This window comes from Agelaius tricolor, unplaced genomic scaffold, assembly GCF_023055355.1.
Source record: "Agelaius tricolor isolate 1412-34295 unplaced genomic scaffold, bAgeTri1.0.p SCAF_7, whole genome shotgun sequence".
NCBI classification, from domain to species: Eukaryota; Metazoa; Chordata; class Aves; order Passeriformes; family Icteridae; genus Agelaius; species Agelaius tricolor.
The window spans coordinates 25,053,954-25,081,260 of NW_027269267.1; the positions used below are offsets into that span (position 1 = coordinate 25,053,954).

The window sequence follows — 27,307 nt, forward strand, 5'->3', positions numbered from 1 at the left end:
TTGCCCTTGGTATTGTCAAGTCCTTGAGGACATTCAGGGACAAGGGTGTCAGATGGCCTCAGGGTGTCTCAGCATCAAAGACATGGCAGTCCTAGACATGAACTGCTGCAGAAGGCAGCTGCCCAACCCTGCCTTACTTCATTAGTAAAAGCACACCCAAGTGAAGTGCTACCAGTGATTCAGACTCAGTCATACAGCTTCTCTTCAACCGCATGCCTAAAGCCCAGGTCATTCTTTTTATCTACTCTAGGTTTATGTGCCCCGTACATCTCCATCTCAGTAAATCACATTTTTAAAGAAAAGAGAATAGAAAAATTGGCCAGATTAGTTGGAAGCAATTATATTCCTTTTGCTTTTGGCTTCTAACTGCATGTGTCAGAATGCACTCCCAAATATCATGTAAAAACAGGAGAGGTGATGCAAGGAAAGCATGAGGACAATACAGCAGAGCTGTCTCTGCCTGGTCATATACAGGACCACTCTTTATACAGGGCTTACCCAGGGACCAGTGCATCCCCAGTTGCCACCACATTCTCAGCTCAACTACTGGATTCCAACTACTGGAATCAGCACTGCCCTTGTGGAAAAATTTATGCATGCTTTTATCACTGTTTTCGCAAACCTTTCCCTATTAGCTCCAAAGAGCTTGCTCTCACTCTGTCCCAGCATCCGTTTCACCAAGACTAAAAGCAGAAAAGGGAGATTGGTTGGGAACATGGAGAGAATGCTAAACCCACTGCTGAGCAGTAGTGGCCAGGAGAGCTCCTCCCTTCCACCAGTGCTCACTTGTGTGGAAGGTGACTCAACCCAGGGCTCAAGTGCAGCTCTGCTGCATGCAGCACAAGGACCAGCACTGCAGCAGCATGGACAGGGTACCAAACCACGAAACAGGCATTGCCATGGCACTGTCCACTCTCAACCAAGCAGAACTAATGTTAGGAAACAGGCTTTCTCCAAAGGAAATGGCAGCCTGAAGAGTGTCAGAAATAAGAGCCCCTACAGAGATCCATCAAAACAAGCTTCTCCTGTAACTGTCTCATGGGAGCAGTCTTTTATCCTGACCTGGAAACATCTTAATCTGCTGCCCTTCTTCCACTCTGCTCTCAGTGTAACCTGAAAACAAATCTCCTGAGAAGAACGCAGAATGGCACAAAAGCCCAGATTAGCTATAAATATTATTTTCATTATAATTTATCAAAATTATACACTAAACTTCCAGAGTCACATCTGGAAGCTCCTTATAGTGCCACATTAGAACCAGCAGGAGCTGCAACAGAGCAGCTCCCTCTTTCTGTACTGAGGCACGTGATCGTGACAGTAGCCGGCTCAGGGCTGGCTTTGCTACGTCAAATGCCTCTGTCAGAGCAGTCATTCCAAATCTCCTTGTATGTATTTAATCACAGATATGTCAGAGATAAAAACAATTTTTCACTCTGTCAGCCCTGACAGACTGCAGAATCACCACCACCAACACAGCATGAGCTCTTGTGCTCACAGGCATGGATGGTCTCAAGCCTAGAACAACCACTTTGCACATATGAAAATACATTTACTATGAGGGTGACTAAGCACTGACACAGGTTGCCTAGAGGGATTGAGCAGTCTCCATCCTTGGACATATTCAAAACTCAGTGGGACACAGCATTAAGCAGCCTGTTGTAGCTGTCCCTGCTCTGAGCAGGCGGTTGGACCAGATGATCTCCAAGGTGCCCACCAGCCTCACCAATTCTGTGATAAAGGCCATGGTACAATTAATAAGACTGTGGCTGCACAATTGCCATAAAAAAAAAAAAAAAAAAAAACAAAAAAAAAACAAAAAAAAAACCAAAGGACTAGCCAATAAAATCTACTATGCCAATAAAATCTACTATGGGGAAGAAACCAGCTTTTTTTTTTTCCTGCAGAAAAGTGGTTGCTCCATCCAGCCTATTGCAAAGAGTACTGCTACAACCTTCCTTACCACACAATCTTCTGCTCATACAAATACCCTTTAAATGTAAACAGTGGGAACACGTTCATCTGAGGACAATGTGAGCACTGGGTCAGCTCTGCCAGCTCTCCAAAAGCAGAAGTGGTGCTGCCCAGGTGTAGAGTGCTTCACACCACCCTGCCACAATCATGCACAGGCATCAGCCCAGCTCAAGAATCTCCAAAGAGCAGCCTCTGGATCACCACCCACACGTGGTATGGTGCAGGCTAAGAGGCATCTCCATCACCTTTTGTGTGGCTGCTAGTGACAGGCAACAGTGTGGAGCTGGGGACAATGCCAGCAGAACTGAATTGATTGAAAGGCCACCCATGTACAGTCAAAGGTTTATCTAAGGCAGCAAAGCTGCAAGGAGCTCAACTTCCACTGCATATTTGTGTTTTCTGGTGGCACTGACAAGGAACTGGAAATCTGCAGTCAGCTTAACACACAAAGAATGGTTAATTATGGGAAGAGCTTCATAATATAATTAACAGCTTCAGGTTACATTTTAAGAAATCTTGATTTTAATGGAATAATTTATCCAGCACATGGCTAGATACTTCTAGAACAGAGCCTCTTCACAGTTGCCACAGAAGACCTCAAATTGTACAACTAATACTAAAGTTTGTATCTTCTTTTAATAAGCACCTCATCCCTACATAGTTTTGTGTCTTTGATTGACAGTCACGGTTCACCCAATGACCTCACTTTACAGCATAAAGTGGGAATGTATCTCACAGATAGGTATTTTTATCTCTAGATATACCAAATTCAGAACTCAAATGTAAATAATTTACTTCAAAATACTCTAATTAGTTAAAATTAATTACAACCTTAAGGGAATACAGTTTAATCAACTTAATGGCAAGTGCTGGGTTAACTGCCTTAGAGGATTCACCACTGAGTGATTTATTGCAATCACAGTAAGCCTGATATTATCAACCTAGAAGCAATAGACAAGACATCGGAAGTTCAGTGCATTGCTTACTTCAGTTGATTCAATACATACACACCATCCCACTGCTCACACAGAGGTGTCAAAATTCATTATAGCACTTAATTTCAGCTGAAATTGCAGAAAAGCTTAAAATAACCCTTTCCCATACTCCATTGTTGACTGAAATGTTAATGCAAGATCTTACATTTATAGCAGGAAGCATGACAAAAAACCATGTGTCTACAGCTACTGAAAAGTTTTCTGCACTCTTGAATTTCATTAATACAGTATCAACCTAACTAAATTCAAGGAAACAAGGAGACACAAAAAGATAACCTAATACAAATTATTGTGTCAGCTGCCCATTACTGAGACGTACAGAAAGAACAGCCCAAATACTTCAGGAGCGCCAGCAAAGAGAGTCCTTTAGACTTAAGGACAGCTAATAGCTGTTATCACAGTGATAAAATTAGCTCCCTTAGCAAAACTTTCAGACTACTTGCATGCTTTCGATTTTACAAAGTCTATGCCACAATCTAGTTCCATCCGGAAAGATGCCAAAATTCAGCTTTAACCATTAACATTAGGATCCTTCACAGTCTCCAGCCTACCGCCCATCGCGGGGGTCAAAGGCAGCGTGCACCGCACTTTGAATCTAAGCAGCCAACTCTAAATTTTTATTATTATTATAAATTTTGGTTGTTTTTTACTTTTTAAATTGTTATTCTTTTTCACCGTGGCAACGCAGCTCGGTACTTTTCAGTCCCGGGTGGGTGCGTGCTTTCCATTCCCTCCCCAGTCAGCGGCGCTCCGTGCCGGGCCGTGGGAGAGCGCTGCGGGGCCCGTCCCGCCGGACCCGCGGCCATCCCCGCGCCGTGCCGGCCGCCCCGCTCCGTTCCGCTCCGCGCCCGCGGAGGGCTGGCGTGCAGGCACAGCCCCGCGCAGCGCCGGGGCAGCCGGGCATCCGCGCCCAGCCCACCTGGCTGCCCCAGCGCCCCGAGAGCGGAGGCCCCGCTCCGGCTCCCGTCCCGTCCCGCACCGCTCCCGCGGCTCCCCGTCAGAGGGTCCCGCGTGTGCGCCCGATGGCGCAGCCCGAAGGAGCCGCCCCCGCGTACTCACCGCGGCGGACACGGCGCTGAGCTCGGCGCTCAGCAGCAGCCCGAAGCCCAGCCAGAGCCGCATGCTGCCGCGCACCGCACCGCGCCGTCGGTCCCTGGGCGGCGGGGCGCCGGCGACTCACAGCAGTGGGGCTCCGCGGGGCCGGCCCCACATGCGCGTCTCTTCCCTCCGTCGCGGCCGCGGCGCCTGCAATGCCTCGGGGGCGAAGGACTCGACTCGTCGTACACGATGGGCGGTGGCAGCCCCCCCTCTCCTCCCCTCCGGGCGGGGACCCTGGGAGGGCGCAACCTCGCCCGCTCCCGTTCCCCGCTGGCCGCAGTTCTTCCGCCTCCCGGTCCCCGCCGCGGGTGTGTGGTGGGCCGCGGGGGGCGCGGGCGGAGCTGGGAGGCGCGCCGCTTCCCCGCCGCTTCCCCGCCGCTTCCCCGCCGCACACGGCCGCGGCCGCCCGGGACGGCACGGTACGGCACGGTTCGGCAGCGCAGCGGTGCGGAGCGGGCGCGGGGCGGGCGGCGGAAGGGGCCGGGGCAGGGCCGGGGGCTCCGCTCCGCTCGGGCCGTCGGGGTCCGCGCCCGCGGGTGGCTGCGCGCCGGGAGGACGCGGCTCGGAGCGGCGGGACAGCCCTCTCTGCCCCCGGATCGCAGCCCGGCCCGGCCCGGCCGCAGGGGCCGCTCCCTGCCCCGGCAGCGGCGTCGCCGAGCCCGGAGACCTCCGGCGGGGGGAGCGGCGTTACGAGCGGGCTCTTCTGTGCCTTGCAGGGGTGGCCGTCCGGCGGGAGCGAGCCCTGAGCCGAGCCCCCGGCCGGGGAAGGAGCGAAAATGGACATCTCGCAGCTTCCCAGCGCACGTACTTTCCTTTGTCAGTAAGTAATTCCGCTCGATAGGCTTTTGGAAATAACTTTTTTAAAGTCGTATTGTCACCTTTAACTGCAGAGCGTTATCACGTGCTTGTTTTGCACTAGCTTAAAACAATATCGTCCTTATTCACCTTTCCCTGCAGGGATACGGGGCTTTTACTGATCCTGATGGAAGTTGTGCTGTCAGCCGTCAAAGTGGACGCTGTAAGTAAAACATCTTCTGACTTTTACTGAGGAGAGAAGAGGAGAAAAAAGCAGTTTCCTTGGTACCAATAAGTGAGGAACTGCGTTTTCCTTGCCAGATGGCTTATCTGTCTTTCTATTAAAAGAAACAACTAACAGATCATCTTAGCAAGCCTTACAGATTGCTGTCTTCAATAAAATGATGTTCAGCAGAGCAGCATAATGCTTCAAGTGTCAGGTTGTTTGAAGTACTCCACTGTTAATTTCTCTGTTTGGGTATTTTGTTAAAACAATAGTGAAACAAACCCAACAATTTCTTTATTTTTATGAGAAACACACCAAAAATGCAGTGCTGCAGAACCAATGAGTACTTTGGTAAAGTTAACCTGCAGGTGAAATGTCTTCATTTACATACAAACCTCGACTGAGGACTGTGAAGCTTATTTCCACAAGTCAGAGTTAATAAACAAATTGTTATTTAAATTAAATTGTTAAATCCAAAAATGGGTGTTATGTGCCATATAGGTGGTTGCAGCTATCTGCCTGAATTGTTGATGTAAGCAGAAGTTACTAAACTCTTGCATCATTGTCACAAGGATGTGAAAGCTGTGAGAGATAATGCATAGGAGAGGGCAACATTTGCCTGTTACAAGGCTTGGTGAGTTTAATAGAAAGATTGTCATTAATGGGAATAGATTTTGGATCAGCCTGAGTATAGGAGACTGAGGTTGGTAGGCTTGGCTTGTGGCTGCATTTATTGGTCAGCCACAAGTGTGGGTGAGGCTCTGTGGTCATGTGCTAGTGGGACCTTGATTACATTTTTTCAAAAGCTGTCCTACTTATATTGTAATCCTACTGTCTGCAACTTTATGACTTTCCACTCCATATAGATGTGTGATGATAGGCCACATCTCTGGTGAGATGGCATACTGTGTTAATGAATGGGGAAAACTGTGTTAGGGAATGGGAAATACTGTGTTAAGGAATGGGAAGTACTGTGTTAATGAATGGGGAAAACTGTGTTAGGGAATGGGAAATACTGTGTTAAGGAATGGGAAGTACTGTGTTAAGGAATGGGGAATACTGTGTTAGGACTGGGAAATACTGTGCTAGGGAATGGGGAAATACTGTGTTAGGGAATGGGAAATACTATATTAGGGAATGGGAAATACTGTGTTAAGGAATGGGAAATACTGTGTTAGGGACTGGGAAATACTGTGTTAGGGACTGGGGAATACTGTGTTAGGACTGGGAAGTACTGTGTTAGGGAGTAGGAAATACTGTGTTAGGACTGGGAAATACTGTGTTAGGGACTGGGAAGTACTGTGTTAGGGAGTAGAAAATACTGTGTTAGGACTGGGAAATACTGTGTTAAGGAATGGGAAGTACTGTGTTAGGGACTGGGAAGTACTGTGTTAGGGACTGGGAAGTACTGTGTTAGGGACTGGGAAGTACTAGGGCTTTTGCAGCAGGTGCTGTGACACAGGATAGTCCTGCACTCCAGCTCCAGTTGGCACGTAGTGCCTGCCCGTCAGCCTGCGTGGATGGTTGATCTTCCACATCATGCCTGAGCAAGAGCTGTCTGGCTGGGGACACACAGCCCTGTGGGAAGGGACAGGAGCAAGATCCTTAAGTGTCATGTGCTGCTTGTCTTTGCCTCATTTAGATACAAACATTGTTCTGCTGCATAGTGCTGAATGGATGATAAAATTACCATGTGCTACTGAAACCAGAGCAGGCTGGTGATAACTGCAAATGTTTTATGCCCAGTAATGCTATCACTGGGATCAGTTGACATAAACCAGTGGCATTGTGACTCTTCTTTTATGAAGTTGTGTTGTAGTGTGCATAGCATGATACCTGAGTTTTAGCTATAGCATGGACTAATTCATTCTCCCTCATGTCCTTACAGTAGCCAGCAGGCTGTGATGTTAAAATAGAGATATACTGAAGGGGTGTTCAAAAGATCTCGGTTAATGCATGCAGTCTGATCATGGCTGCTTGAATTTCCACATACTGGTTTTCCCAGAGAATCTCGAAAAAGTAAATTGGCTTGCTTGAAGGTTTAATTTCTCAGATTTGGTAGTTCCTGAGGTGGTAGCTGTATAGGAGATGAAACACTCCAGTGAATGTGAAAGTCTGGTGATGTTTCCATGAAAAATTGAGCTGCACTGCCACCACAATATTTATCCCATTTTCCACTCATATGCTGCTTCCTTCCCTTGGTCAGCCCAGGTCTTTCTGTAGTTGTGTGGTGAGCTGAATTGGAAAATTCCTTGTTTGTACTAATCATTACCCCAAAAACAAGAGGGGTGATAGCTAACTTTATCCTGGGTCAGATCATCACTTGTATTTATGGAAACCTGGGCTGGCATGGGGTTGGAAGCAGGCAGCTGGGAGTGGGAGGAGGGTTGGGCTTGCTCCTTGCAGTGACCGCTCTGGTCAAATGTGTTTGTAAGTGACAAAGTGGATGTCAGTGGGAACCAGCAGCACCTGAACAATTGCCAGAGTTGCTGGCAGTCATGTTGTTTATATTGTAATCCTGTTTGTCACACTGAATCTTCTCCTATTTGTTACACAGATCAATGTGCTAATGTTATGAAGTGTTTTATTAGCTTGAATTTAAAAACCTGCTATGAATTATTAGAGTCTGTGGGACCAGGTCTTAAAAGTCATGGTTCTGCCTGTAATGAGACAGGCAGAGCTGCTGGCTTTGACAGCCATATATATGTGAATGAATTACAGCTGCTGGACATAAGTGCTGTTGAATGAGAAAAATTGCACATAGGAAGAAGTTGGAGGGAGATTGAGGAAAGGGCAGGAAAGTGGGAGAGAGGAAGAGCGGAACTCAGAGAGTTTGACTGAATGTGCTGCCTGGTAGGCTGCTGCTGGCTGTTAGGGAGACGGATGTTTCTCAGCAGAAAAAGACGTGAGGGGAGGAAAAAGAAGGAGGATGTTTAGGATATCAGAGAACTGGGAGAGAAAAAAATGGTGTCCCTGGCAAGAGAAGAGGATGCTGGTTGCAGACATGAAGAGCTAAGGAAGAGAAGTCCCTGAATGGAAGTGCCAGGACAGACAGCCAAATGGGGTGGATCAGGCACTGTTATCTTTAGCGCTCTTTGGCGTACGTTGGATAGTGATGTTAGAGGCCTCAAATAACTTTGGAACTACTCTGAATTGTAGATTTAATAATTCACATGGCTTAAATAAAATTAAGTAGTATTAACTACCTGAAGTTCAACTAAGTTTACAGATTTCTTCTCCCTTTCTGTCCCTGCTAAGGCATTACATCAAAAATACAGTTCTTGGGTATTTTTTTCTCTTCAGAGACAATGTTTCTTCTGCTAATGCTGATTTTTTTTTCTTTTGTCTTCCAAAAAGAACATTTTCCCTAAGTAGTTTTGTAACATTTGAGTACCTTATTTGTGTCCTCTTTGTATATTTTTTTTGCTGCCTCTAACAAAAGTTACTTTTTTTCCAAGTTATACTCAGGTGAGAGTAATAGAATCCCAGCAAAGAAGGAAATAACTGTCAGATCAAAGAAAGAAAATTGAGAGAGAATAAATTTGAATAACATCTGCAAAAATAACAGCAAGTAACAGATCACAACTGTCATTATAACAGGACACCACATATAGATATATAGAAAGAAAACAGTTGAAGTAGTACATGAGATATAATTCTCTTCACTTCTGTGAGATTTTAAGGGGATATATCATGGAGGATGTCATCAAGTGGAAGAAGCAATAAATCTTTAAAAGAGAAAATAAAACCAACACTACTATGTACTACTTCTATTGGTTTTGTCATGAAATTAGATTGCTGACATGGGGGCCTAAGTTATTGCTCTAAGTTAAAATGTGTCAATGCTCTGGGCTATCTCACATCCAGGTTTTCCCAGATGTGTCCTGTTTTATTCCATCTGGAAAGTTTTGTCTGGTTGAAACAGGAGGGCTTTTTTCATTAACACAGGATTTCCAGGCTAAAGAAGCCAGGGTGGAGTCATCACTTGGCCCATCCTGCTTAATGTGTCTACTGTAAATGTAGGCACTGGGTCACAGTGTGAAAAATGGGATAAGGCAGGCATACTGCCCAGGTGATCTAGGAAGGAGGCTTCAATCTGATGTACTGATTTAATTGCCACGTTACTTACTTAGTGCATGCAAAGTGAATCCACCTCTTCCTGGAAATCCCAGGCTCCCTACCTGTGGGCTGCATCAGAAATAGCCTAGGAGATTCCCCAGAAAGATACATTGCCATCCTAATTCAGAACAGCTTGATTTGAGGTGTATCCACACTGACAGACATGGCTTATTTAGATCTGATTAAGTAAGTGTATAGTTGGGCTCATCTTTGAGTATAAGTGGTGTTCCATAGGAAAATCAGACAGAATAATGATACCTTGAAAAAATCACTAGCATTTTGGGGACCCTCCCAGCACATCTCATTGCTTTATTCAAAATTTCTTTGAGCCCTGGAAGAATTATTGGGTAGTTTAAGAGCACTCTTTCCATGTTCAGTCATGGAGCCGACAGGAAGGGCCAGCTCTCTTAAATAACTCTGAGAAATCCTGAATGAAGGAGGTGGCAGCTGCTAAGGCAAAGCCCCTCATTTTCACTGCCATCAACACCCATGTTTGGTCTGGCAGTGCTGTTTCAATGCTGAGGGTCACAGAGTTTGTATACATTGTGGACAGGCAGCAGGATGGCTGCCCAAGTGGGAATTTATTTTTGGTTTTTTTAAGAGCCATGACTTCTCCCATCAACATCATATGATGCCAGACAGGCAAGCACATTCACAGCCAGTATTGCACACATGGAAATGTAGTCATGGTTGATAACTTTGAATTCCTTCTTTTTGGTCCCTCCTTTCTTGTGTGCTGTCTGCTCCACTCATCAGTAAGAGAGTTTTTTTCTTGTTGCTCTCTAAATTCTTCCTTGAAATTCTTTTTTATCTGCCATGCCTATGACACTGATTCTAATTTATTAATTAATCATTCTTTCTTGAAAGATTTCTTTAAGAGTCATTTGTCCTATTTCTGTGTGGAAAAAATTAGAGAGTCTATTCTTTGTATACAGTCATATCCTGTATAAGTGAATCAAGTTATTCATGCAAGGACAAGACAGGTTACACCAAAAGTAAAATATTGTATCTGCTTGAAGTTAGTGATGATGAGGCGGAGTTTCTTGCATGTGTCCATGTTTTTTGAGCTGTCTGTGCAAAGTCAAATTTGCTCACTTTTTCTTCTTTATAGATCAGAACTATGCTCATATAATATATTCAAATTAATTCTATCTTGTTGAGTTATTAACTGGGATATCATATGTCATGCTGCATTTGGTAGCAGAATAGACAGAGTTCTGTCAGCCTCCCAGAATTCTCAGAGTTAAAATGCTGATACTGAGAGACAAGAACCCTGACAAGGTAAACTGTCATGTAATAAAATGATCTTGTTGTTTTTTCTCCTTACTCTGAAAGTAGCTGAAGTAGTTTCAGAAATTCAGCATTGCTTTTCCTTGAGCTTTTAAGGACATCTGGTTTTATTGTGTAGTGATTTTACCACAGGAAGTCTTTATTATGCATTATGATACTAAACATATCATGCATTTTTTAAATTTTGCACAAAAAATTATTTGTAGGTCCAAATATATTTGCCGGTCCAAATATATTTGCCTTACTCAGAATGTAAACCTGCATTGTGGCAGTTATACTATAAGCAAACACATTTGTTATAAATATTTTAATTCAGTAGTTCAGAGCACATTTTGTATTAGTGTTGGGTTTGGTTTTTTTGCAGTAATGCATTTCTTGTTTGAGACCAGATTATTCTTAATTACTTCTTTGCTTTTGTTTTGACAAGCCAGAAGTTGGCCAAGGAGTGGAACATTCTTCATATCATATTGTACTGATCCAAGATCTTCTGAGAGTTCAATGTTAATTTAGTAGCTTACATAGTTTTGCCTAAGAAGGTAGCTTATCTTGCTCTATTCCCAGTGCCCTGTTTGCTCCTCAGGAGTAAAAGGCACAGTGAAATTTGCAGTGTTTCCTGATGTTTATCAAGAGTTATTCTCTTTAAAATGGCAGCACCTAGTTGATAGCAGCAGTTGACTCAGCTCGAAGTGAAAGTATGTGATCTTTATCATGCAAACATTTCTGAGTGACCAAGGACCAATACTGTTGGTTTTCACATGCCCTTTTTTGTCCATTTGGAAGCTGAAGGTGCTGGTTTGATACGAAGAAAGCTCCTTGTTTTCACACCCTAGAAACAATGTGTAGCAAGGAAAAATGCTCTGGCAGTTCATGAGCAAACTTGCATTTGTGTGATTAATTTTCCCTACGTCAGCAGAGTCATGTTCTTGTTGCAGTTACCCCTCTTTGACAGTCACAGTGTTTGACTAGGCTGCTGCATCTTCTGAATACACCTGGTTTTGTGCTGTCTTTCAGTTTCTGCCTTTACTTTTGTGCTTCCCAGGAACAAGGGGCAACGTGGTTGTGGATTGAGCAGCAGCAGAGTGGGCTGCTGCTCCCTGTGGCAGGGGAGCCAGGAGGATGAGACCACAGACAGAGTGGGGAGGTGGGCAGGACATGTACCCTCTAGCAGGTCCAGGTGGTCACCAGGGGCAGACACAGCCCTGGAGGGCAGGGCAGGCCCATGGGGATGGAGCCATGCAGAGGCCAGGCTCTGTGGGGAATGTGCCCACAGGTGGAGGAGGTCAGGGTGGCCTGGCACAGGCATGGCTGAGCACAGCTCAGCTCAGCACCAAGGCCCAGCGTTCAGCCAAGCTCCCAGGCTGCTGGCAGGCCAGGGGGAAGCCCCACTTCTCACAGCCCTTTTCCCACACAGCTCATCTCACAGCGCCCTGGGAGCACAGCTGCACCCAGAGCTGGCCCTGCGCCCGCTGAGCACACCTGGGGCTCCCCTGGCTGGCATGGGGGAGCCAGCCTGAGGCAGAGGCAGCCAGCAGGTCCTGGTACAGCCCAGCTGGCTGCAGGGAGGCTGGGAAGCTGGAAAAGCAGATGTGTAAGTTTCAAATTTGTGGCAATTTTACAGAAATCAACATATTTTAGGAAGGCCAGAAAAGAATTTAAAAATTGACCAGAGCCTTCTGTATTAATTGAAAGGGCAGCACCATTTGGTATATCTCTCCAGGAATAGTTCCTCAACAGGGCACTTTTTGTCAAGAAAACCCCCTGATTTCCAATATAAATTTACTAACAAGTTCTATTTTTATTTTAGAAACACGAGATCAGAAGAACATTTAGATCATATCAGTTACCGAGGATGCACGCTTACTGGGATATTTCAGGCATCCTATTTATTTGCAAATGATCCCAACCTTTATTTTGAAGTAGCTTTCTGAAGTTAGCAAGTAAAGATCATTCAGATAAATAGGGCTTGGCTTATTTTTGGCAGGTCCTAGCTGCAGATCCTACCCACACCTCTTCTCACTATTGGATGATGCAGCCAAATAATAAATCCTTTATTCCAAGTATACTTTTCCTTTATAATTCACCAGACCCTTAAAGGTCTAACCAAAATCACTTGAATATATAATCAGGCTCTATACAGAAAAGTAATGCTGGGCAAAGTGAAATATTTTGCATACAGCACACTTGTTTTGTTCTACAATTGGAGTTTTTTGGGGTTTTGGTGGGTTTTTTTGGTGTCTTCTAGTTTGTGTCATTACAAAACAACTTACTGCCTCAGGTTTGAGCCATGTCACAAAGCACAGCTCTGAGCCTCCTGAGTTTTTACATCCAGTGGAACTCCGGGACCTTGCACCATCGGTGCACCATTGGTGCCTGAGCAGTGTGGTTGTCCTTCTGTCCATCCTCTGGAGGCTGCAGCTCCTAGCTCAATGCTGAGCTGACTCCCTTGGTGCACACCCCAGCCTCCCGTGGAAACACAGGCTTGGAAACAAACCTGTTGCTCATCAGAGATGAAAAGAAGGAAAAAACCATCTGCACAAATTTTCAATTCTCTGCCTGTACCACATGGGTCTCTGTTGTCAGGTCCTGCCCATGCTTGTAGGGAGCAGGATCATTTTCCAGGGCTGGGACAGGAAACGGGGAAAGCTTCGCAGGCTTTCCCCGTCGCCCTGGTGTGTGTCTTGCTCTCAGCAAAGTGTTGGCTCCTGCTGCTCCATCTGTGCAGTCCCCGGGCATGCTGCATATGGATGAGGAAAGGCATTCCCACATTCAAGCTGCAGCCTCGCTGACCCCGTGTAATTGATGTTCAGACACCTGGTCTGAGTCTCACGGCATCCTGAACACATGGGCCGAGACCCCAGGGTGCAATTCCGGGAGGAGAACGGAGCTGCTGCCGAGGCTGCCGGAGTGTCCCGGGCTGAGCCTCGGCACAGGGAGTGGGCAGAAAGGAATGCTGCTCCCGCGCAGGGCTGGGAATAGCCGCTGGGGCCACGGAGCATGGGAAGCCTGCATATCTCCCCAAGCCAGCAGCCAGAGAAACAGTCTGCTGGAAACAGCCCAAAAGTCTCTGCAAGAAACTTAGGAAATCTTCAGTGACACTGGCTGAACGGGGAAATGTAAGCACTTTTCTTGCAGTGTGGGGCTGAGGCTACATTTCCACCAGGTGCTTTGCAGGTTTGTGGTAAGAATAAGTGTGAAGAAGTCGGTGTGAAGTTGTCCAAATCTTCTGTCCTCAGCATGTGCCCAGGAGGTAGCCAGCACATCTGTTATCTCTTAACTCACTTAGGCATAGAGGCTGCTTCCTCTCTGGCTGTGTCCCTTACAGTAAACCACAGAGTCCCAGGTGCATTCTCTGCCTTGTGGTCAGTTGGCACAGTCTGTCCATGTCCATAACAGTAATAGCCTCCTTAGTTTCCAAAACAGGGTGGCCCCTTAGAGACTGCCTCTGCTCCTTACATTATGCTGACTTCTGCACCATGGCCAAAACTGTCTTTGCAAGCAAAGCAAAGTGAAAGCTTCCTAGCCCAAACTGCAGGCATTCAGGAGGCCATTCTGACAGCTAAATTGTACAGATGGTCTGTACCATGGCTGTGGGGCACAGGGCTCCTTTACACATTATTACAGACCTGGAGCATGTGTGCCTCAGACTGACATCGACTGGCTGGGAATCAGGGCCCACTCTCCTTTCTCACATGCATCTTTGTATTGGGGAGTTTTACCAGAGTAAGAATGGAGTAAAAGAACTGAACAGCACTGTCGCCCATTTGAATAGGAAATTTGTGCCAAGGAAGACCCAAACCCTTCCTGATAGTTTTGTTTTAAGCTTTATATTATGGTTCTTGGCATTTTCATGCCCTATCTGTTGATATTTTGCTTCACATAAGCAAAATAAAGGACAAAAATAAGCATGTAAGGAGGTGTGACTGGCAACAGGTCACAAGTCAAATTGCAAAAGCAGAGATACCAAAAAACTATTTACTCATCCTCTGTGTCATGCCTAAGTGTTAGGAAAAGCAGTCCTTCCCAACAAAAGGAAAGTGACTAGAATATTTAGCAATTGGCTACATCCTTGTTTTCTGGTGGCTTATGTTGAACATCCCAGCTGCACCCTAATCTGTTCTGGAGTGTCAGCACTGCAGTGCATCTTCTTCAACTGCCCCTCTCTCCAGAGAGCTTTTCCAGGGAATAGGTGAGGGGCATGGCAAAAATGTGCTCTTTTACCTTGAGGTTTTAGAATGCAGTCAAGAGTAGGTGCGTAGTAGAAGGGAAGGGTTTTAATTGTCCTCATTTGATGTGAACTGGGCTTTGCCAGTTGTCAGTCACACAATGCCAGCCTCCAGTCTAGGTTTCTTTCTTACTTTTCTATTCTACTTCTTTCCTATGGCAAGAGGTTTTTATTTCTTTTTGAATCACAGCCTTGCTGCCTTGCTATTAGGCTATTAATACTGCCTTAAAAAAATCTACTATAAGATCATCTGTTTAGCTTTTACCTCAGTCTTAGAGAATAAGGAGAGAACTTTGTGAGACTCCATCCCTTCAATAATCTAGAGAGAAAAGGATCAGTACCCCTTTATTTTGAGTAAACAGACTTAATTAGACTCAAAAAGAGTGAAATATGGTACTGGTTTTACACAACAAACCATCTATACCTGAATCCCTTTAAAGAAATTATTCTTTAAATAAACTTATATGGTTGATGGACTGGGAAAAATCCAGGAACAAAAAGAAATTTGTCATTAAAATTTTATGAACTTTTTTTCTCATTAATCCTTTATGAGTTTATGTCATCAAATTGAGACCCAAACACCTTATACCATCCATCCAATACATGATCTGCCCAACACTGTTGATTATGTTTTTATGTGAGGGGGGAAACTTTGAACTATCCTTGTTGTTACTTGCTGATAATAATTGTTTTTGTGTCTTCAAGGGGATGATATAGTAGCCATTCTTCAAGAAAATGTTGCCTCTGCTTTTACAACTCTAATCTCTTGCTTGAGGTTCCTATTGTCCCTTGGGGACACAGTATCACATAGAGTCACAAGTGAGTAGATGGGTGATTAGTAAGGTAGCTTGAGGCTGTATCATAAATCACTTTGAAGATTGGGACTGTACTCTTGAATTTGTCTGAGTAAGGAATCCTGTGAGCCCTACAGCAACGTGCTTGCATGATCCTGTGCTGCTTCATGCTTTGAACCAACTGGTCTGTTCTTTTTCCAAGGAAAAACATACAGCAGGTACTATGAGCAAATCACAGGCAGCCAGAAACATCATGCTGGCACGTTGGCAGCTCTTTGTGCATAGAATCCAGTTTCCATATAGAGATAGATTCCATGAGGCTTGTCAGCTGCAGTGGAACTATACCATCTCAAATTAGGGATGATGTAATTTCTACTACTTCTTCAAGGTATTTAATTTTCATTCAACATGATTTCCATGTTAGTCATGTATCATTCACTGTCTTCAAAAAAGTCAGTAACATGTGTAAACAAGGAGAGAGGAACTGAAGTACAGTCATCACGCGTTATAAATGAGGAGGAGACTGAGATCCGCCCTGGACACGTGTTGTTAGACTTGAGGCTGCTGATCTTTCATTAGACTCTAAAAAGAATGTTCCATTAAGACAAGGGCACATAACTTCATAGAATAGCATAATTAATTTGGGGAGATTAAAGCTCATCCTCCTCAGAAAAAAAAAAAAAAGGATATAAAAATGCACTTGCCAAGTAGTTTCACTACTTACCCTGCAGACACAGTCCATGGAGAGATTACAGTGCTGCATGCAGCTAATGGGCAACCCCATTTGACTGTGCAGAACCTCCACAAACCCATGTATGTTCATACAGAAAAAAAAAAAAAGGATTTTTTCATTTACAGAGGATCAGGGACCATCCTAAAATTATTTGACTGTCATCCAAATATCCCCCAATGTTTGCAGCATTTCTGTAAATATAAATTTATTCTTTTCTTTGAGGAAAGTCCTATTTCTCAGTAGCTAAGAAGCCAGGCCTCAGTCCATTTTTTGTCTTTTTGTGGTCAGATTGATCTAAAGTTGTTACAGCTGCAGAAATCTTGCTGTTTAATCTCAGAAATCCTACAGTATCTTCCTACTTCCAACTTTGTCTACTGTCAAAAGTGGGTAGGTTTCCTAAAAAAGGACACAGGAAAATGGTGAATTAAAATAAAAGTGCAAGGTTGTTGCTTGCTTTTTTTTTCCCCTCTTGAGTAAAAGACTAAATCAGTTTTGCCATAGCTTCAAGAAATTTCCTTTTTTTCTGACATTTCACAGCCAAATTTTAGATAATTTTAGATACTCTGGTTAACCTTTGGTAGAGAGTGTTTGTTAGTAGTGTCAGCTGTCCCAGCATCTTTCAAATGACCAAAGAACACAAAAACTGCTCCAGAGCACAAGCAGGAAAGACTTCTGACCTTTTGATCTGATGATCTGTTCCCAAAATCTCTGCATGTCCAAAAGCAGCAAGACAAATACCAGAAGTCTTGGAGAGTTGAGGCAAGGGGAAGCTCCAGCATTTCACAAACAGAAGAAGGGAGCAGCTCTCTGAGGAGCCCAGCTGCAGCACAGAGCTCACAACCAAGGCTGTGAGAGACCTGGAAATGGAGTTTGCTGTGAACTCCTGTAGCTCTCCTTCAATTATCAGACTGCCCTTCTGCTTTCACAACAGAGAGCTGCACAGACTCTCTTAAAAACTGTCAGCCCTCCAGTACCTAAAGGAGGCATAAAAAAGAGATGAAGACAGACTTTACCAGGACTTGTAGTTATAGGATAAAGGGGAATGGCTTTAAACTGAAAGAGGTTAGGTATAGATTAGAAGAAATCCTTTACTGTGATGGTGATGAGGCACTTGAATAGGTTGGCCTGAGCAGTTTTTGAAGCTCCGTTCCTGGAAGTCAACAAGATCAGGTGGAATGGGGCTTTGAGAAACCTGCTCCAGTGGAAGGTGTCTCTGCTCATGACAGGGGTGTTGGAACTAGATGGTCTTTAAGGTCCCTTACAACCCAAGCCATTCTATGGAAACATAACCCCAAGGAGAGATCCATGGTTGACTAATTAGGGAGCATGAGCAAGTCAGGACTTGCTGTCTGTCCTCCCTGTGGTGTCGGTCTTACTGCAGTCATGGTGCAGGTTAATCACAGAATCAATGAGGTTGGAAAAGACCTCTGAGATCATTGAGTCCAACTTATGACTGAACACCACCTTGTCAACCAATCCATGGCACACAGTGCCACATCCAGTCTTTCCTTAAATACCTCCAGGGACAGTGACTCCACCACCTCTCTGGGCAGCCCATTCCGATGTATCATCAACCTTTCTGTAAAGAGCTTCTTTCTAATGTCCAACCTAATCCTCCCTTGGCCCAGTGTAGACTGTGTCCTCTTGTCCTGTCACTTGTTGCCTGGGAGAAAAGATTGACCCCCACCTGCCTACAGCCTCCTTTCAGGTGGTTGTAGAGACTGGTAAGGTCCTTGCTGAGTCTTCTCCAGGCTAAATAACCCCAGCTCCCTCAGCTGCTCCTCATAGGATTTGTGCTCCAGCAGCTTCACCAGCCTTGTTGCCTTTCTCTGGATGTACTCCAGCACCTCAAGGTTCTTCCTGAATGGAGGAGCCCAGAACTGGACACAAGACTCAGTATGTGGCCCTCACCAGTGCTGAGTACAGGGGGACAATCACTGCCCTGGTCCTGCAGGCCACACTATTGCTGAGACAGGCCAGGCTGCCACTGGCCTTCTTGGCCACATGGGGACACACCAGCTCATGTTCATCGGGCTGTTGACCATCACCCCCAGGTCCTTTTCTGCTGGGCTGCTTTCCAACCACTCTGCCCCCAGTCTGTGGTTCTGTCTGGGGTTATTTTGACCAAAGTGCAGCACCCAGCCCTTGTTGTTGGGCTCAGCCCATTGATCCAGCGTGTCCAGGTCCCTCTGCAGAACCTTCCTACCCTCCAGCAGATCAACACTCCCATCCAGCTTGGTGTTATCCTCAGATCTGCTGGTTTGTGAGTCATGCCCCAGTGTGCATGAAGCAGAAGGTGTGCATTGCCTGGCCCAGCATACAGGGGAGAGGGAACTCATTCTCCCTGTTGGTCTGTAAGCAGATTAACCATTTTCTCCTCCTTAGCATTCAGTACACACATCCCTGCTGTGGTTGCATTACATTAACTGCAACATCTCTAGCTTTAAAAATAACAGGGAAAGAAATGTATCAGAGTGGCATTGCCACAACTACAGGTTACTGAGCTAGGTACATCGCTAATATGAGAGTTACTTTCAGCAAGCTGTGTGTTTCTGCAGCAAGAGCTTTCTGAATGAAATCCTCTAGCAGATTTTACAAATGCACTGCGACTTTTGCTATTTAGGCCGGACACAGAACCCAAGGCAGCTCACTTGAAATTCATTTTTTAAATCTCTGTGCTGTATTGCTGTGCTGCATTAAACGTCCCCCAAAAGGTCACATTTCCAAACAGTATATTGAACATGATTTGTAAAGAATTAGTGCTGTGGGATCTCAGTATATTGTTGCATGGATTCTGTCTAGTTATTAAGGACATGTGACCAGTTGCTTTAAGTCTAAATAATTAAAGCTGAAACACACAATACTTCCCCAGCTCCACTGTTTTTTAATAATTAACTTCAGTGTTATGAGAGCCATTTCGTGCCACCAGCTTTTAAGCAGAACAGCATGATGTCTTCAACAGAAAATTCCAATTTTTGTGTGTGCTATCAAATGGTCTAAAGTTTTCAGTCAGCTTTTAAAGTGCAACATGTTCGTAGAAACCCCCTTTAAATCAGTGGGTTTAAGCACACTTTGGGTCAGGCTCTAAGCATTTGAACTTTTATGTTAGTTGCTGTGGGATGCAACAGAACACAATAGGATTGACTGGATTTAGTTTTCAGGGTAACAATTAATAGAAATTCTTCCAGTGTGTGCTGACAGTGAGATTTCATGTTAATCGTTACTGAAGTTCTGCTTTTCAAGCCTCCCTCAGGTAATAATGAGTGACTTAACATCACATACATCTTTAAGCTTTCCTGGTTTTGTAGCTGTATATCCTTTCTCTCTGTCTGTGCTGATAAACATATTCCCTCCTTTAAGGAGGTTCAAGTTTTAATTTCTAAGAATCAGAAGTAGAAAATAGAGTCCTGGAAAAGTGACTCAGAATATGCCACCAGACCGGTCACCTACATTTGTTACCAACCAATGAAGTTATGTCTGGGGTGAAGTTATGCAAGCAGAGCGTGTCCTATGACACCCCCCACACACACACATTACACCTGTGTGAGAACTACAGCACTAACTGTAAGTCCTCTCTCATCTGCAGTCCTTCCCTATCATCAGCTCAAAGTACAAGCTCAGTTTGATAGAGAAAACTTGATTCATGTGGCATATTGGTGTAAAGAAATATATGGAATATATAAAGCAAGACTGATATTTACAAAATAGGCTGTGAGAATTTCCTGAGTTTAACTCATGTTTGAATTACAGTGCCAGTTTTGGAGAAACATCTCATCTGTATTTTTTGTGGTTTTAAGTGCCAAAGAGTACCACAGCCCCTACTAGATTTTTTCAGTAGTTGATTACTCTTAAAATAATCACAGATTGATTTAACCACATTGATCTAGCTTTAAAATTAGTCTCTGAGCTTTTGTTTTACCTTTGCAAGGTAGATGAAAGAGCCTAATATTACAAGTTTACTAGTTTCATTATGTCATTATATAGGTACTATATATATATAAATTAACATAGTTTTTAAATCATAGCCAATTAAGGAAAAATAATATTTCCTTTCTCATTTCTTGCATACCTTCCATAAAACCCACAGACCAGATTATCCTGTCACTGATGCTGTCCAATTCCCCTAGGGATGGTTATTGGATTTTGCAGATAAAACTGAAAGGGAAGTGTGGCTCTTTATGTATGTTGGCAGGCAAAGAGCATCAGAAGCATTTTTGCCTTCAGGATAATTGCAAAATTGTTTCCTTCTTTTTTGTCATCCACCCATGATGCCATCTAATTTGATGTTCCTTGGCTGCTAGCTGCTAGCCTCATTAACCTTTCTTGATAGAGTGTTCCAACATTTATGATTCTCATGTGAAAAATGATTCCTGATGGCTGGAATTTGTTTTTCTTTAATTTCTACCTTTGCCCTCTTGTCCTATTATGCATACTAGGCTGAAAATAGTAACTTGAGATTGGTGTGCCTACTTCTTACAGTGTAATGAATTCCAGTTAATGCTCTTGCTTTTTCTCTCTCTTAAGATAGTCATGGTAATTTAAAATTATTTAACCAACAATCCTTCTTATTTTCACTTATGTCTCTTATGTTTTCACATTTAGTAATAATTCTTCTGTGAAAGGAAAGAAGGAAATTCAGATGTGTAGCATTTGTCACTTGGCCTATTTCCATAAATGTGATATTACCCCGATGTTAACTTTATTATCTTACTTGGCATGTGAAGTAGGGCAAATGCAATATTCCTGTGGGAGTCAAGACTTGACATTTGTGAGGTTAAAACTTCATCAGTCAATGCATTTTCACTCTGCAGAGTGGTAAAATCCCAATTCTTAAATCTAAGTGCATTTCATCTAGCTGTGATGATCATTGTCAAATTTGCAGTTAAGGAGAGTGGGAATTTAATCCCTCTTCACAAATAAAAGGGGTTTTTCCTCTTTTTGAGGTCATACAGAGACTATTGTATACTTGCATTCTACACTGGCAGCAACAGATCTTCCCATCCAGCACAAGTCATCGTTAAAAGTACCATCACAAAGGCAGTATATTTTTATTGCATTTTCTTTGAAATTCTGACATTATTAAAAGGTTGAATGTAGGTGTCTTAAGGGCTACTAATACAAATTAGGATTGGTCCATAATGCAGCATCTTTTCTTTATATGGATGCGGATTCATTTGAAATTCTGGGCAATTTTGGGACAGAGTCCATTGTATTCCAGGAAGCCTGTAATATTATACAAGACTTATCAGAAAGGCTACCACACTGTTTCAATTAGCTTAGAGATTATGTTAAGTCCTTTAAGTTCAGTGGTCTGGAGCTCGGTGGCTTTTTTCTTTTCTTTCTATTGTTTACTTTGTTGTTTCCTAATACAGGCTTCACAGGGTGAAGAGAGAAACAATCTGTGACACTTGATACCTAGGAAAAAAAGGTCATTCCACTGACAAGAGAATTGTTTACAATTGTTTACAAACAATTCTCCCCAGTCAGACTTTTTAATTAAGTTTATAAAGGATGAATAGAAAGAGGAGATTGTGTGTTACCTAACTGGGGCGTTACGGATGAAATAATGCAAAGAAACACTCACAGCGTACTTAGAAAGTGCAGCTGTTCATGGCCTGAAAGGATGAAATTGTGGTTACCATTCTTTGGCAAATATTATATTGTAAAGTTCATCCCTGGATACAATTGCTTTTAGGGCTGTTTCCTTTTTTGAGTTTAAAATCTTCCAAATCAAGAGTCTGTTTGATGGTCTCTGTCTGATAAGAATATCAGGCAACTTAGTATTCTCATCTTTGAAAATGGTTACTTCAGCATATATTGAAACATCCACACCTTTGTCTGAACTCATGAAGAAGCGCACAGAAAAGGCAGTTCTGGCTTTACTGGATATTAAAAACCTACTCAAAAGTGTCCACCTTTTGGCTCAGGTCCTATTTTTTGTATAGAGAAGGTATTTTCTGAAAGGTTATCTTGCCTTGGATAAAGTTGGTGGATTAATCAAACTGGAAGTTTGGCCTATCTATACAATCTTGTATAACATATGTCATTCATCCTACATGGAAAAATAATCCCTTCTGTGAATGTCTTTAATAATATTCTGAAGACTCACAAAATTTACTTTCAACTCTACTTTTAGGGAAAAAAAATGAGGTCCTTTCAGCAAATTAAAAAATACTGTGCAGATAGATAACTCCAAATGATGTCTTCTTTTCCAAAAATAACCAGAGGTCAGTTTTGCTGGAAAGAAGGTTATGCTACCAAAGTTAAGCATTTACTGAGTCAAGCATTCCAATGCCAGGTTCTTCTGGGAGGTATCCTAAGAAACAGAAGCCTTCCCTGAAGTACTATAAATTCAGCGATGATGAAATAATAATAGGATCTTCTGGAAACTCAATTTTAGAAAGTTATTTCACACTTAAGACAGTAAAATGCATCTTCTCAAGTAAATTGAGACTTCATCAGGCATGCATTTCTTCCTCCTTGCATTTCTTTTCATGCTTCTGAAGGTATACCATACATCCATTACTCCTTTTGCTAGCTGCTAATCTAAGAATTTCTCCACATTGTCAGGAAAAAATAAACTCTATACCTGAAAATCTTCTTGCCTACTTGTTGATAGAAATTGTTGACTTGATAAACTCATTAATGCAAGCTTTTCTCCTTCATAATGGTCCAAGTATTGAGAAGAGTAAATGTGCAACATGAGATGCTTCAGAGAAGTCAGGTTTCAGAAGGGCTTGGCTTCCCTTCCCCCTGCATGGTGGTTCTGGACAGGCTCTGCAGTAGGTCTGGGCTGGGCCTGGGGCAGGAGGTGCCTGCCAGGCACAGCTGAGCCTGTTGCGTGGTGCATGGGTGTCCAGACAGGCACAGCAGGACCTGTTTCTCCTCTGGAGATGCCTCTGTCTCTTCCCTGGTTGCACAGTCAGCAATGAGTGTCAAACAGACCCTTCTGAGATGTTTCAGCAGCACACCTCATCTTCCAGGAGTCCATAGCCTTTTGTCATTTAGAAAACACCGCTGGCTTGTGCGTGGTGACATGGGCTCAAGGCTTTGCCTCTGAGCATGTTAAACCCCCAGGCACTTTGGCTCTAAGGCTGTTTGTCATGTCCCTGCAGGGCACAGCTTGGCTGTGTTTCATTACAGCCACATGGCCATAACAAGAGGGAACTTCTGCCTTCTCAAATCCATCTTTGGGGTGAGCCCAGAGGGGGAAGGCTGCTGTTACCATTATATCACAAAGGTTCCATACTATTGTCTCCTTAGGGCAAGAGTTTCATGCCTCCTTGATGTTTCTCATAGGCAGCTCCTTCCAAGCACTGACTCTTCCTTCTTCTCACAGCAACCAACTGACTCCAGTTCCCCTCAACCACCCAATCCACTCTTTTATAACACTCTTCCTATTGGCTACAGCTGTGGCCTGTTAAAGTCAGGCCTGCTCCTAATCTTTAATAATTAACCCAGCTGCAACTTTTTAGGGGGTAAGATTAACTTTCTGTACTACCTTTATTTACTTATATTCTACCCCCCTACAGGCTGCTGCTGGCAGTGATCAGCTCTGCCACAGCTTCTGCTGAGGAGGCTTTGCCTGATGCCAGGGGACCTAGGGGTTCCCTAAGAGATATGGCACCCCTGCTCTGCACTCCACAGGGATCCCGGGTCAAGTGTAGGAGAGAGCATGCTTGCTGGAGTGAGGTGCACTGTGTGTTTGCTACCTGGCTCAGCACCCCAGTCAGCAGGAAAATGCCTCTGCACAAAGGAACACTTGAGAGGATAAATACAGTGTGGTTCTTTAATAATTTTTAAGCTTGAGTGCATCTCAACGCAGTGGGTTTTTGGTAAAGAAAGATCAGGAGACAGGAAGATGAAAGAAATCTAGTGAAAAAAAAAAACTCAGTGAGAAAATGAATTATAAAAAAGCAGCAACAGAAGGAATAATAGTGCTTTGTTTATTCTTTCCCTTTTAGCTTTGTGGGCATATAATAGATTTCCACTTCTTGCTCCTACTTTCTATTTTCTCTACCACCCACAGTGTCCTTTCATTGCCTCTCCAAAGAGGCCCAAGAGTGCAGCCACCCTGCACAGACTAACCTGGACTCAAAGGGCAGCGTGAATGTTGTAGCCTGAAGCCAGTTGCTATTTGTATAGCAACATGACATTGCAGGAAAAGAGTTCAGTCATGCTCAATTTTGCTTCTGGTATTGCAAAAGCAGTACATCAGTGATAGAATTGTGCAGATTGGATGGAACTAATTATATTAAGTTGTTCCATTAGAACTTGTAAGAGTGTTGCATGCAGAAGAGCACGCTTTTTTGACAAGAAGTTGAATTATATGAGGCTTCTTGGAGCATTTATTTTTTATCCTTATGAGTTCAGGTCACTTTCTTCCATGAGAAAAACAAGAAAAGGAAATCTTTACCAAATTTCCTGTAGAATTTCCTCCCCCTTTCTTCAGGCATTTTCCTTTCTCAGCCTGGAAGAAACCAGCTGCACATGTAGCATGAAATGTGCTGAGAACCCAATTTCATCTTTCTCCCTGACTGACTGTGTTCTCTGTGACTACCTTTTTTATTAACTAATAAAAATCTTAGAATTGTTAAGATTGAAAAAAACCTTTTAAGATCATCAAGTCCTACTGCCAGCCTAGCACTATCACCATGTTCACCATTAAACTGTGTCCTCCTCTGTAGGATGAAAGCTTTTCATCTTAAAGGCCTAAGGACTCCAGCCTTTCACTCTTAGTTGGATGAGAGGCAATTCCTTTTCCCAGATATTGTATTTTCCAGATACACAGCAAGTGCTTCTAAAATCTGATACTGTAGACAGCTGAATAACTTATCAAGGTTTTTTATAATTTGAAGGAATATGACAGAACACTCATGTTCACATAATTTGGTCCAGCTTATTATCCTCAATCTTAGATTTTACTGAGACCACCAAAACCCTACTGGCCAGGGCAGATAGTTATCTTTTTTCTCATCCCTTATGATGACAACTGGGTTCCTAGTGTCACAGCACTGTTATTTATTTTCCCTGATGGGGCTTCATCACGCTTTTAGTGAACATTAGTTAAAAACAACTGCTAGACAAATTCCTCTGGAAAATTCCAATTACAACAAGTATAGAGATAAGAGATAAGTTTAAAGCTAGTTTGCATACTTCTGCTTAAGAAAAGGCAGCAGCACAGAAGTTAGTTTATGTGACTATTTTTAGTGCAGTCAGAAGATTCAGAGTAGCTGTCAAAGGATTTTTTTTTTATGTGCTCCTTTTAGCACATATTTTAGGTTTACTAATTCTTTTTCCTGCAAGTCAACACATCTTTTTCTCCAACTTAGTCTTGCTGTTACAATTACCTCATTTTTATGCTGCTTATAGCAATTGAATACTCTACATGACCTGCTTTATTGTTGTGGTCTTTCCACACACAGGTGTCAGGAGTAACACCAATGAATCTTTTCCCTTCATGGGCTGACACAAGTGACAGAGCTCCAGATGTGTAATACTAAAGCTCAGTCTATGGACAGGCTCCTCTGGCCTCTACTTCCTGCCTTGGGCTGCATTAAGGAGCCAAGTGTTTGTAACTGTTGTTTTTCAGTCCATTTTCTTTTTTACTTCAGTTTCTCCTGCGATTCTCAGACCATATTTTATAAAACAGCCCTGTGGGCACACTGCTTGAAAGTGGAGCATGGGGACCAGCCAGAGACAGCAGCTTCCAGCTCAGTTGACCTGAGTCTCCCTGTGCACGAAGGAAAATCAGAAGCACCCCTTTCTGTTGCTGCCTGCTAGCATGGGTGCACTGCAGAGAAGCCTGTAGGATACCTGCAGCTCTGACTAAGGAGGCTGGAGCTAGGGCATTAGGGAGTAAGTGTGTGTAACAGGAAGATGAAAGAAGTGATTGCACAGCTTTGAATTCATCAATTCAAGCTTGTCTGTAAATTCAAGGAATAGATACACCCATCTGTAAAGGCAAGAGCTGTTGCCATCATCAAGTAAGTCAGGGAACACCCCTATGTAATATTAATTCAACACTGAAGTTGTTTCCTTCAGTTCAATAGCTCCTCTTTTTTTTTTTTTTTTTACTTGGATGTAACTCAACTCCCTGTTTCTTAAATTGCTTTCTATCTACCCGCCAAGTTAGAGAGGCAAAAAAACAGGAAGAATGGAAGGAACCATTCTTCCCATTATTAAATTAGAAAACCAAGTCCCAGAAACCTTTCTCCAGTCTTTTTTTTTTCTAATTTTTGAATATACTGCACTTACAGAGAAGACTTTTAGCTTTGCTATTTTTGAGAAATGGAAGAAAATGATGTTATGTCCCTCCATAACCCTAGTGTTTACATTTATCAAGTAAAGAATGATAAATATGCTAACTCATTTTGTCATAACAAGATAAGTGGTAATGGTGCTGTTCTCTAGTCCAGGCAACCCACAATTATTTGATATTCAGCCACTCTGCAAAGTTCATTTTGCTGCCGGCTATTCACCAAGGATCAGTCACAAAGATAACAGAGGCTTGGGAGTTCTCAGGAATATTCTCTCTTTTGCAAATGAGTGAGTAAGTGAAGAATGTTTTTCTTTTCTGCATTGCTAGCCAAGAACTTTCTCCACATGCTTGTGGGACCTCTTGTTTTCCTCATGCAGTAGGTATTGCCATGTCCCAGAGAAAGACATTTAATGCCAGGAGAAAAAAAAATTCAGTGCAGAAAAGCATTTTAATGAAACAAGACACAAGCCCTTCACAGAAAGTCTGTAACCTCAATGAGATCAGATAGCAAAGTGATACCAAAACTGCTTTTGATATTCCACTGATGCTTCTCCACTTTTGGCTGCTGATCTGATGCACAAGGCTATGCTGCAGCAGTAACATTGGCAGGCTCCAGCCGTGCTTGGGAAACAGCTGGAACAGCCCTGCTGGTCTTCATTGCCTGCAGCCCTGTCAGTCCAACCTGCAGCCTTATCAGATCTCCCCAGCAAAGCAGAGCTGGGCAAGCTCCCTGAGGCAGAGAAGTCTCAGCACAGGCGCCTTGAGTCTGTATGGAGGCATGGATAAGAAAGTTTCTTGACCTT

General features: G+C 43.5%; 2 protein-coding genes across 5 annotated transcripts in view; one reads left to right on the forward strand and one right to left on the reverse strand.

The window, feature by feature from the left end:
- Positions 1–4,165, reverse strand: part of COL4A1 (collagen type IV alpha 1 chain) — a 118,421-nt gene extending 114,256 nt beyond the window's left edge. For all 3 annotated transcript variants that reach the window (XM_071430599.1, XM_071430600.1, XM_071430601.1), the window contains exon 1: positions 4,026–4,165. In XM_071430599.1, the coding sequence (XP_071286700.1) occupies positions 4,026–4,088 (63 nt within the window). In that variant the 5' untranslated portion in view covers positions 4,089–4,165. The remainder of the gene's footprint in view (positions 1–4,025) is intronic.
- Positions 4,166–4,343: 178 nt separating this feature from the next.
- The window catches only part of COL4A2 (collagen type IV alpha 2 chain), a 142,283-nt gene continuing 119,319 nt past the window's right edge, over positions 4,344–27,307 (forward strand). Inside the window, exons 1-3 of one of the 2 annotated variants that reach the window (XM_071430597.1) lie at positions 4,344–4,483; positions 4,781–4,884; positions 5,022–5,082. In XM_071430597.1, the coding sequence (XP_071286698.1) occupies positions 4,841–4,884; positions 5,022–5,082 (105 nt within the window). In that variant the 5' untranslated portion in view covers positions 4,344–4,483; positions 4,781–4,840. Of the gene's footprint in view, positions 4,510–4,780; positions 4,885–5,021; positions 5,083–27,307 lie in introns of both variants that reach the window. The other variant, XM_071430598.1, reaches the window with a different exon arrangement.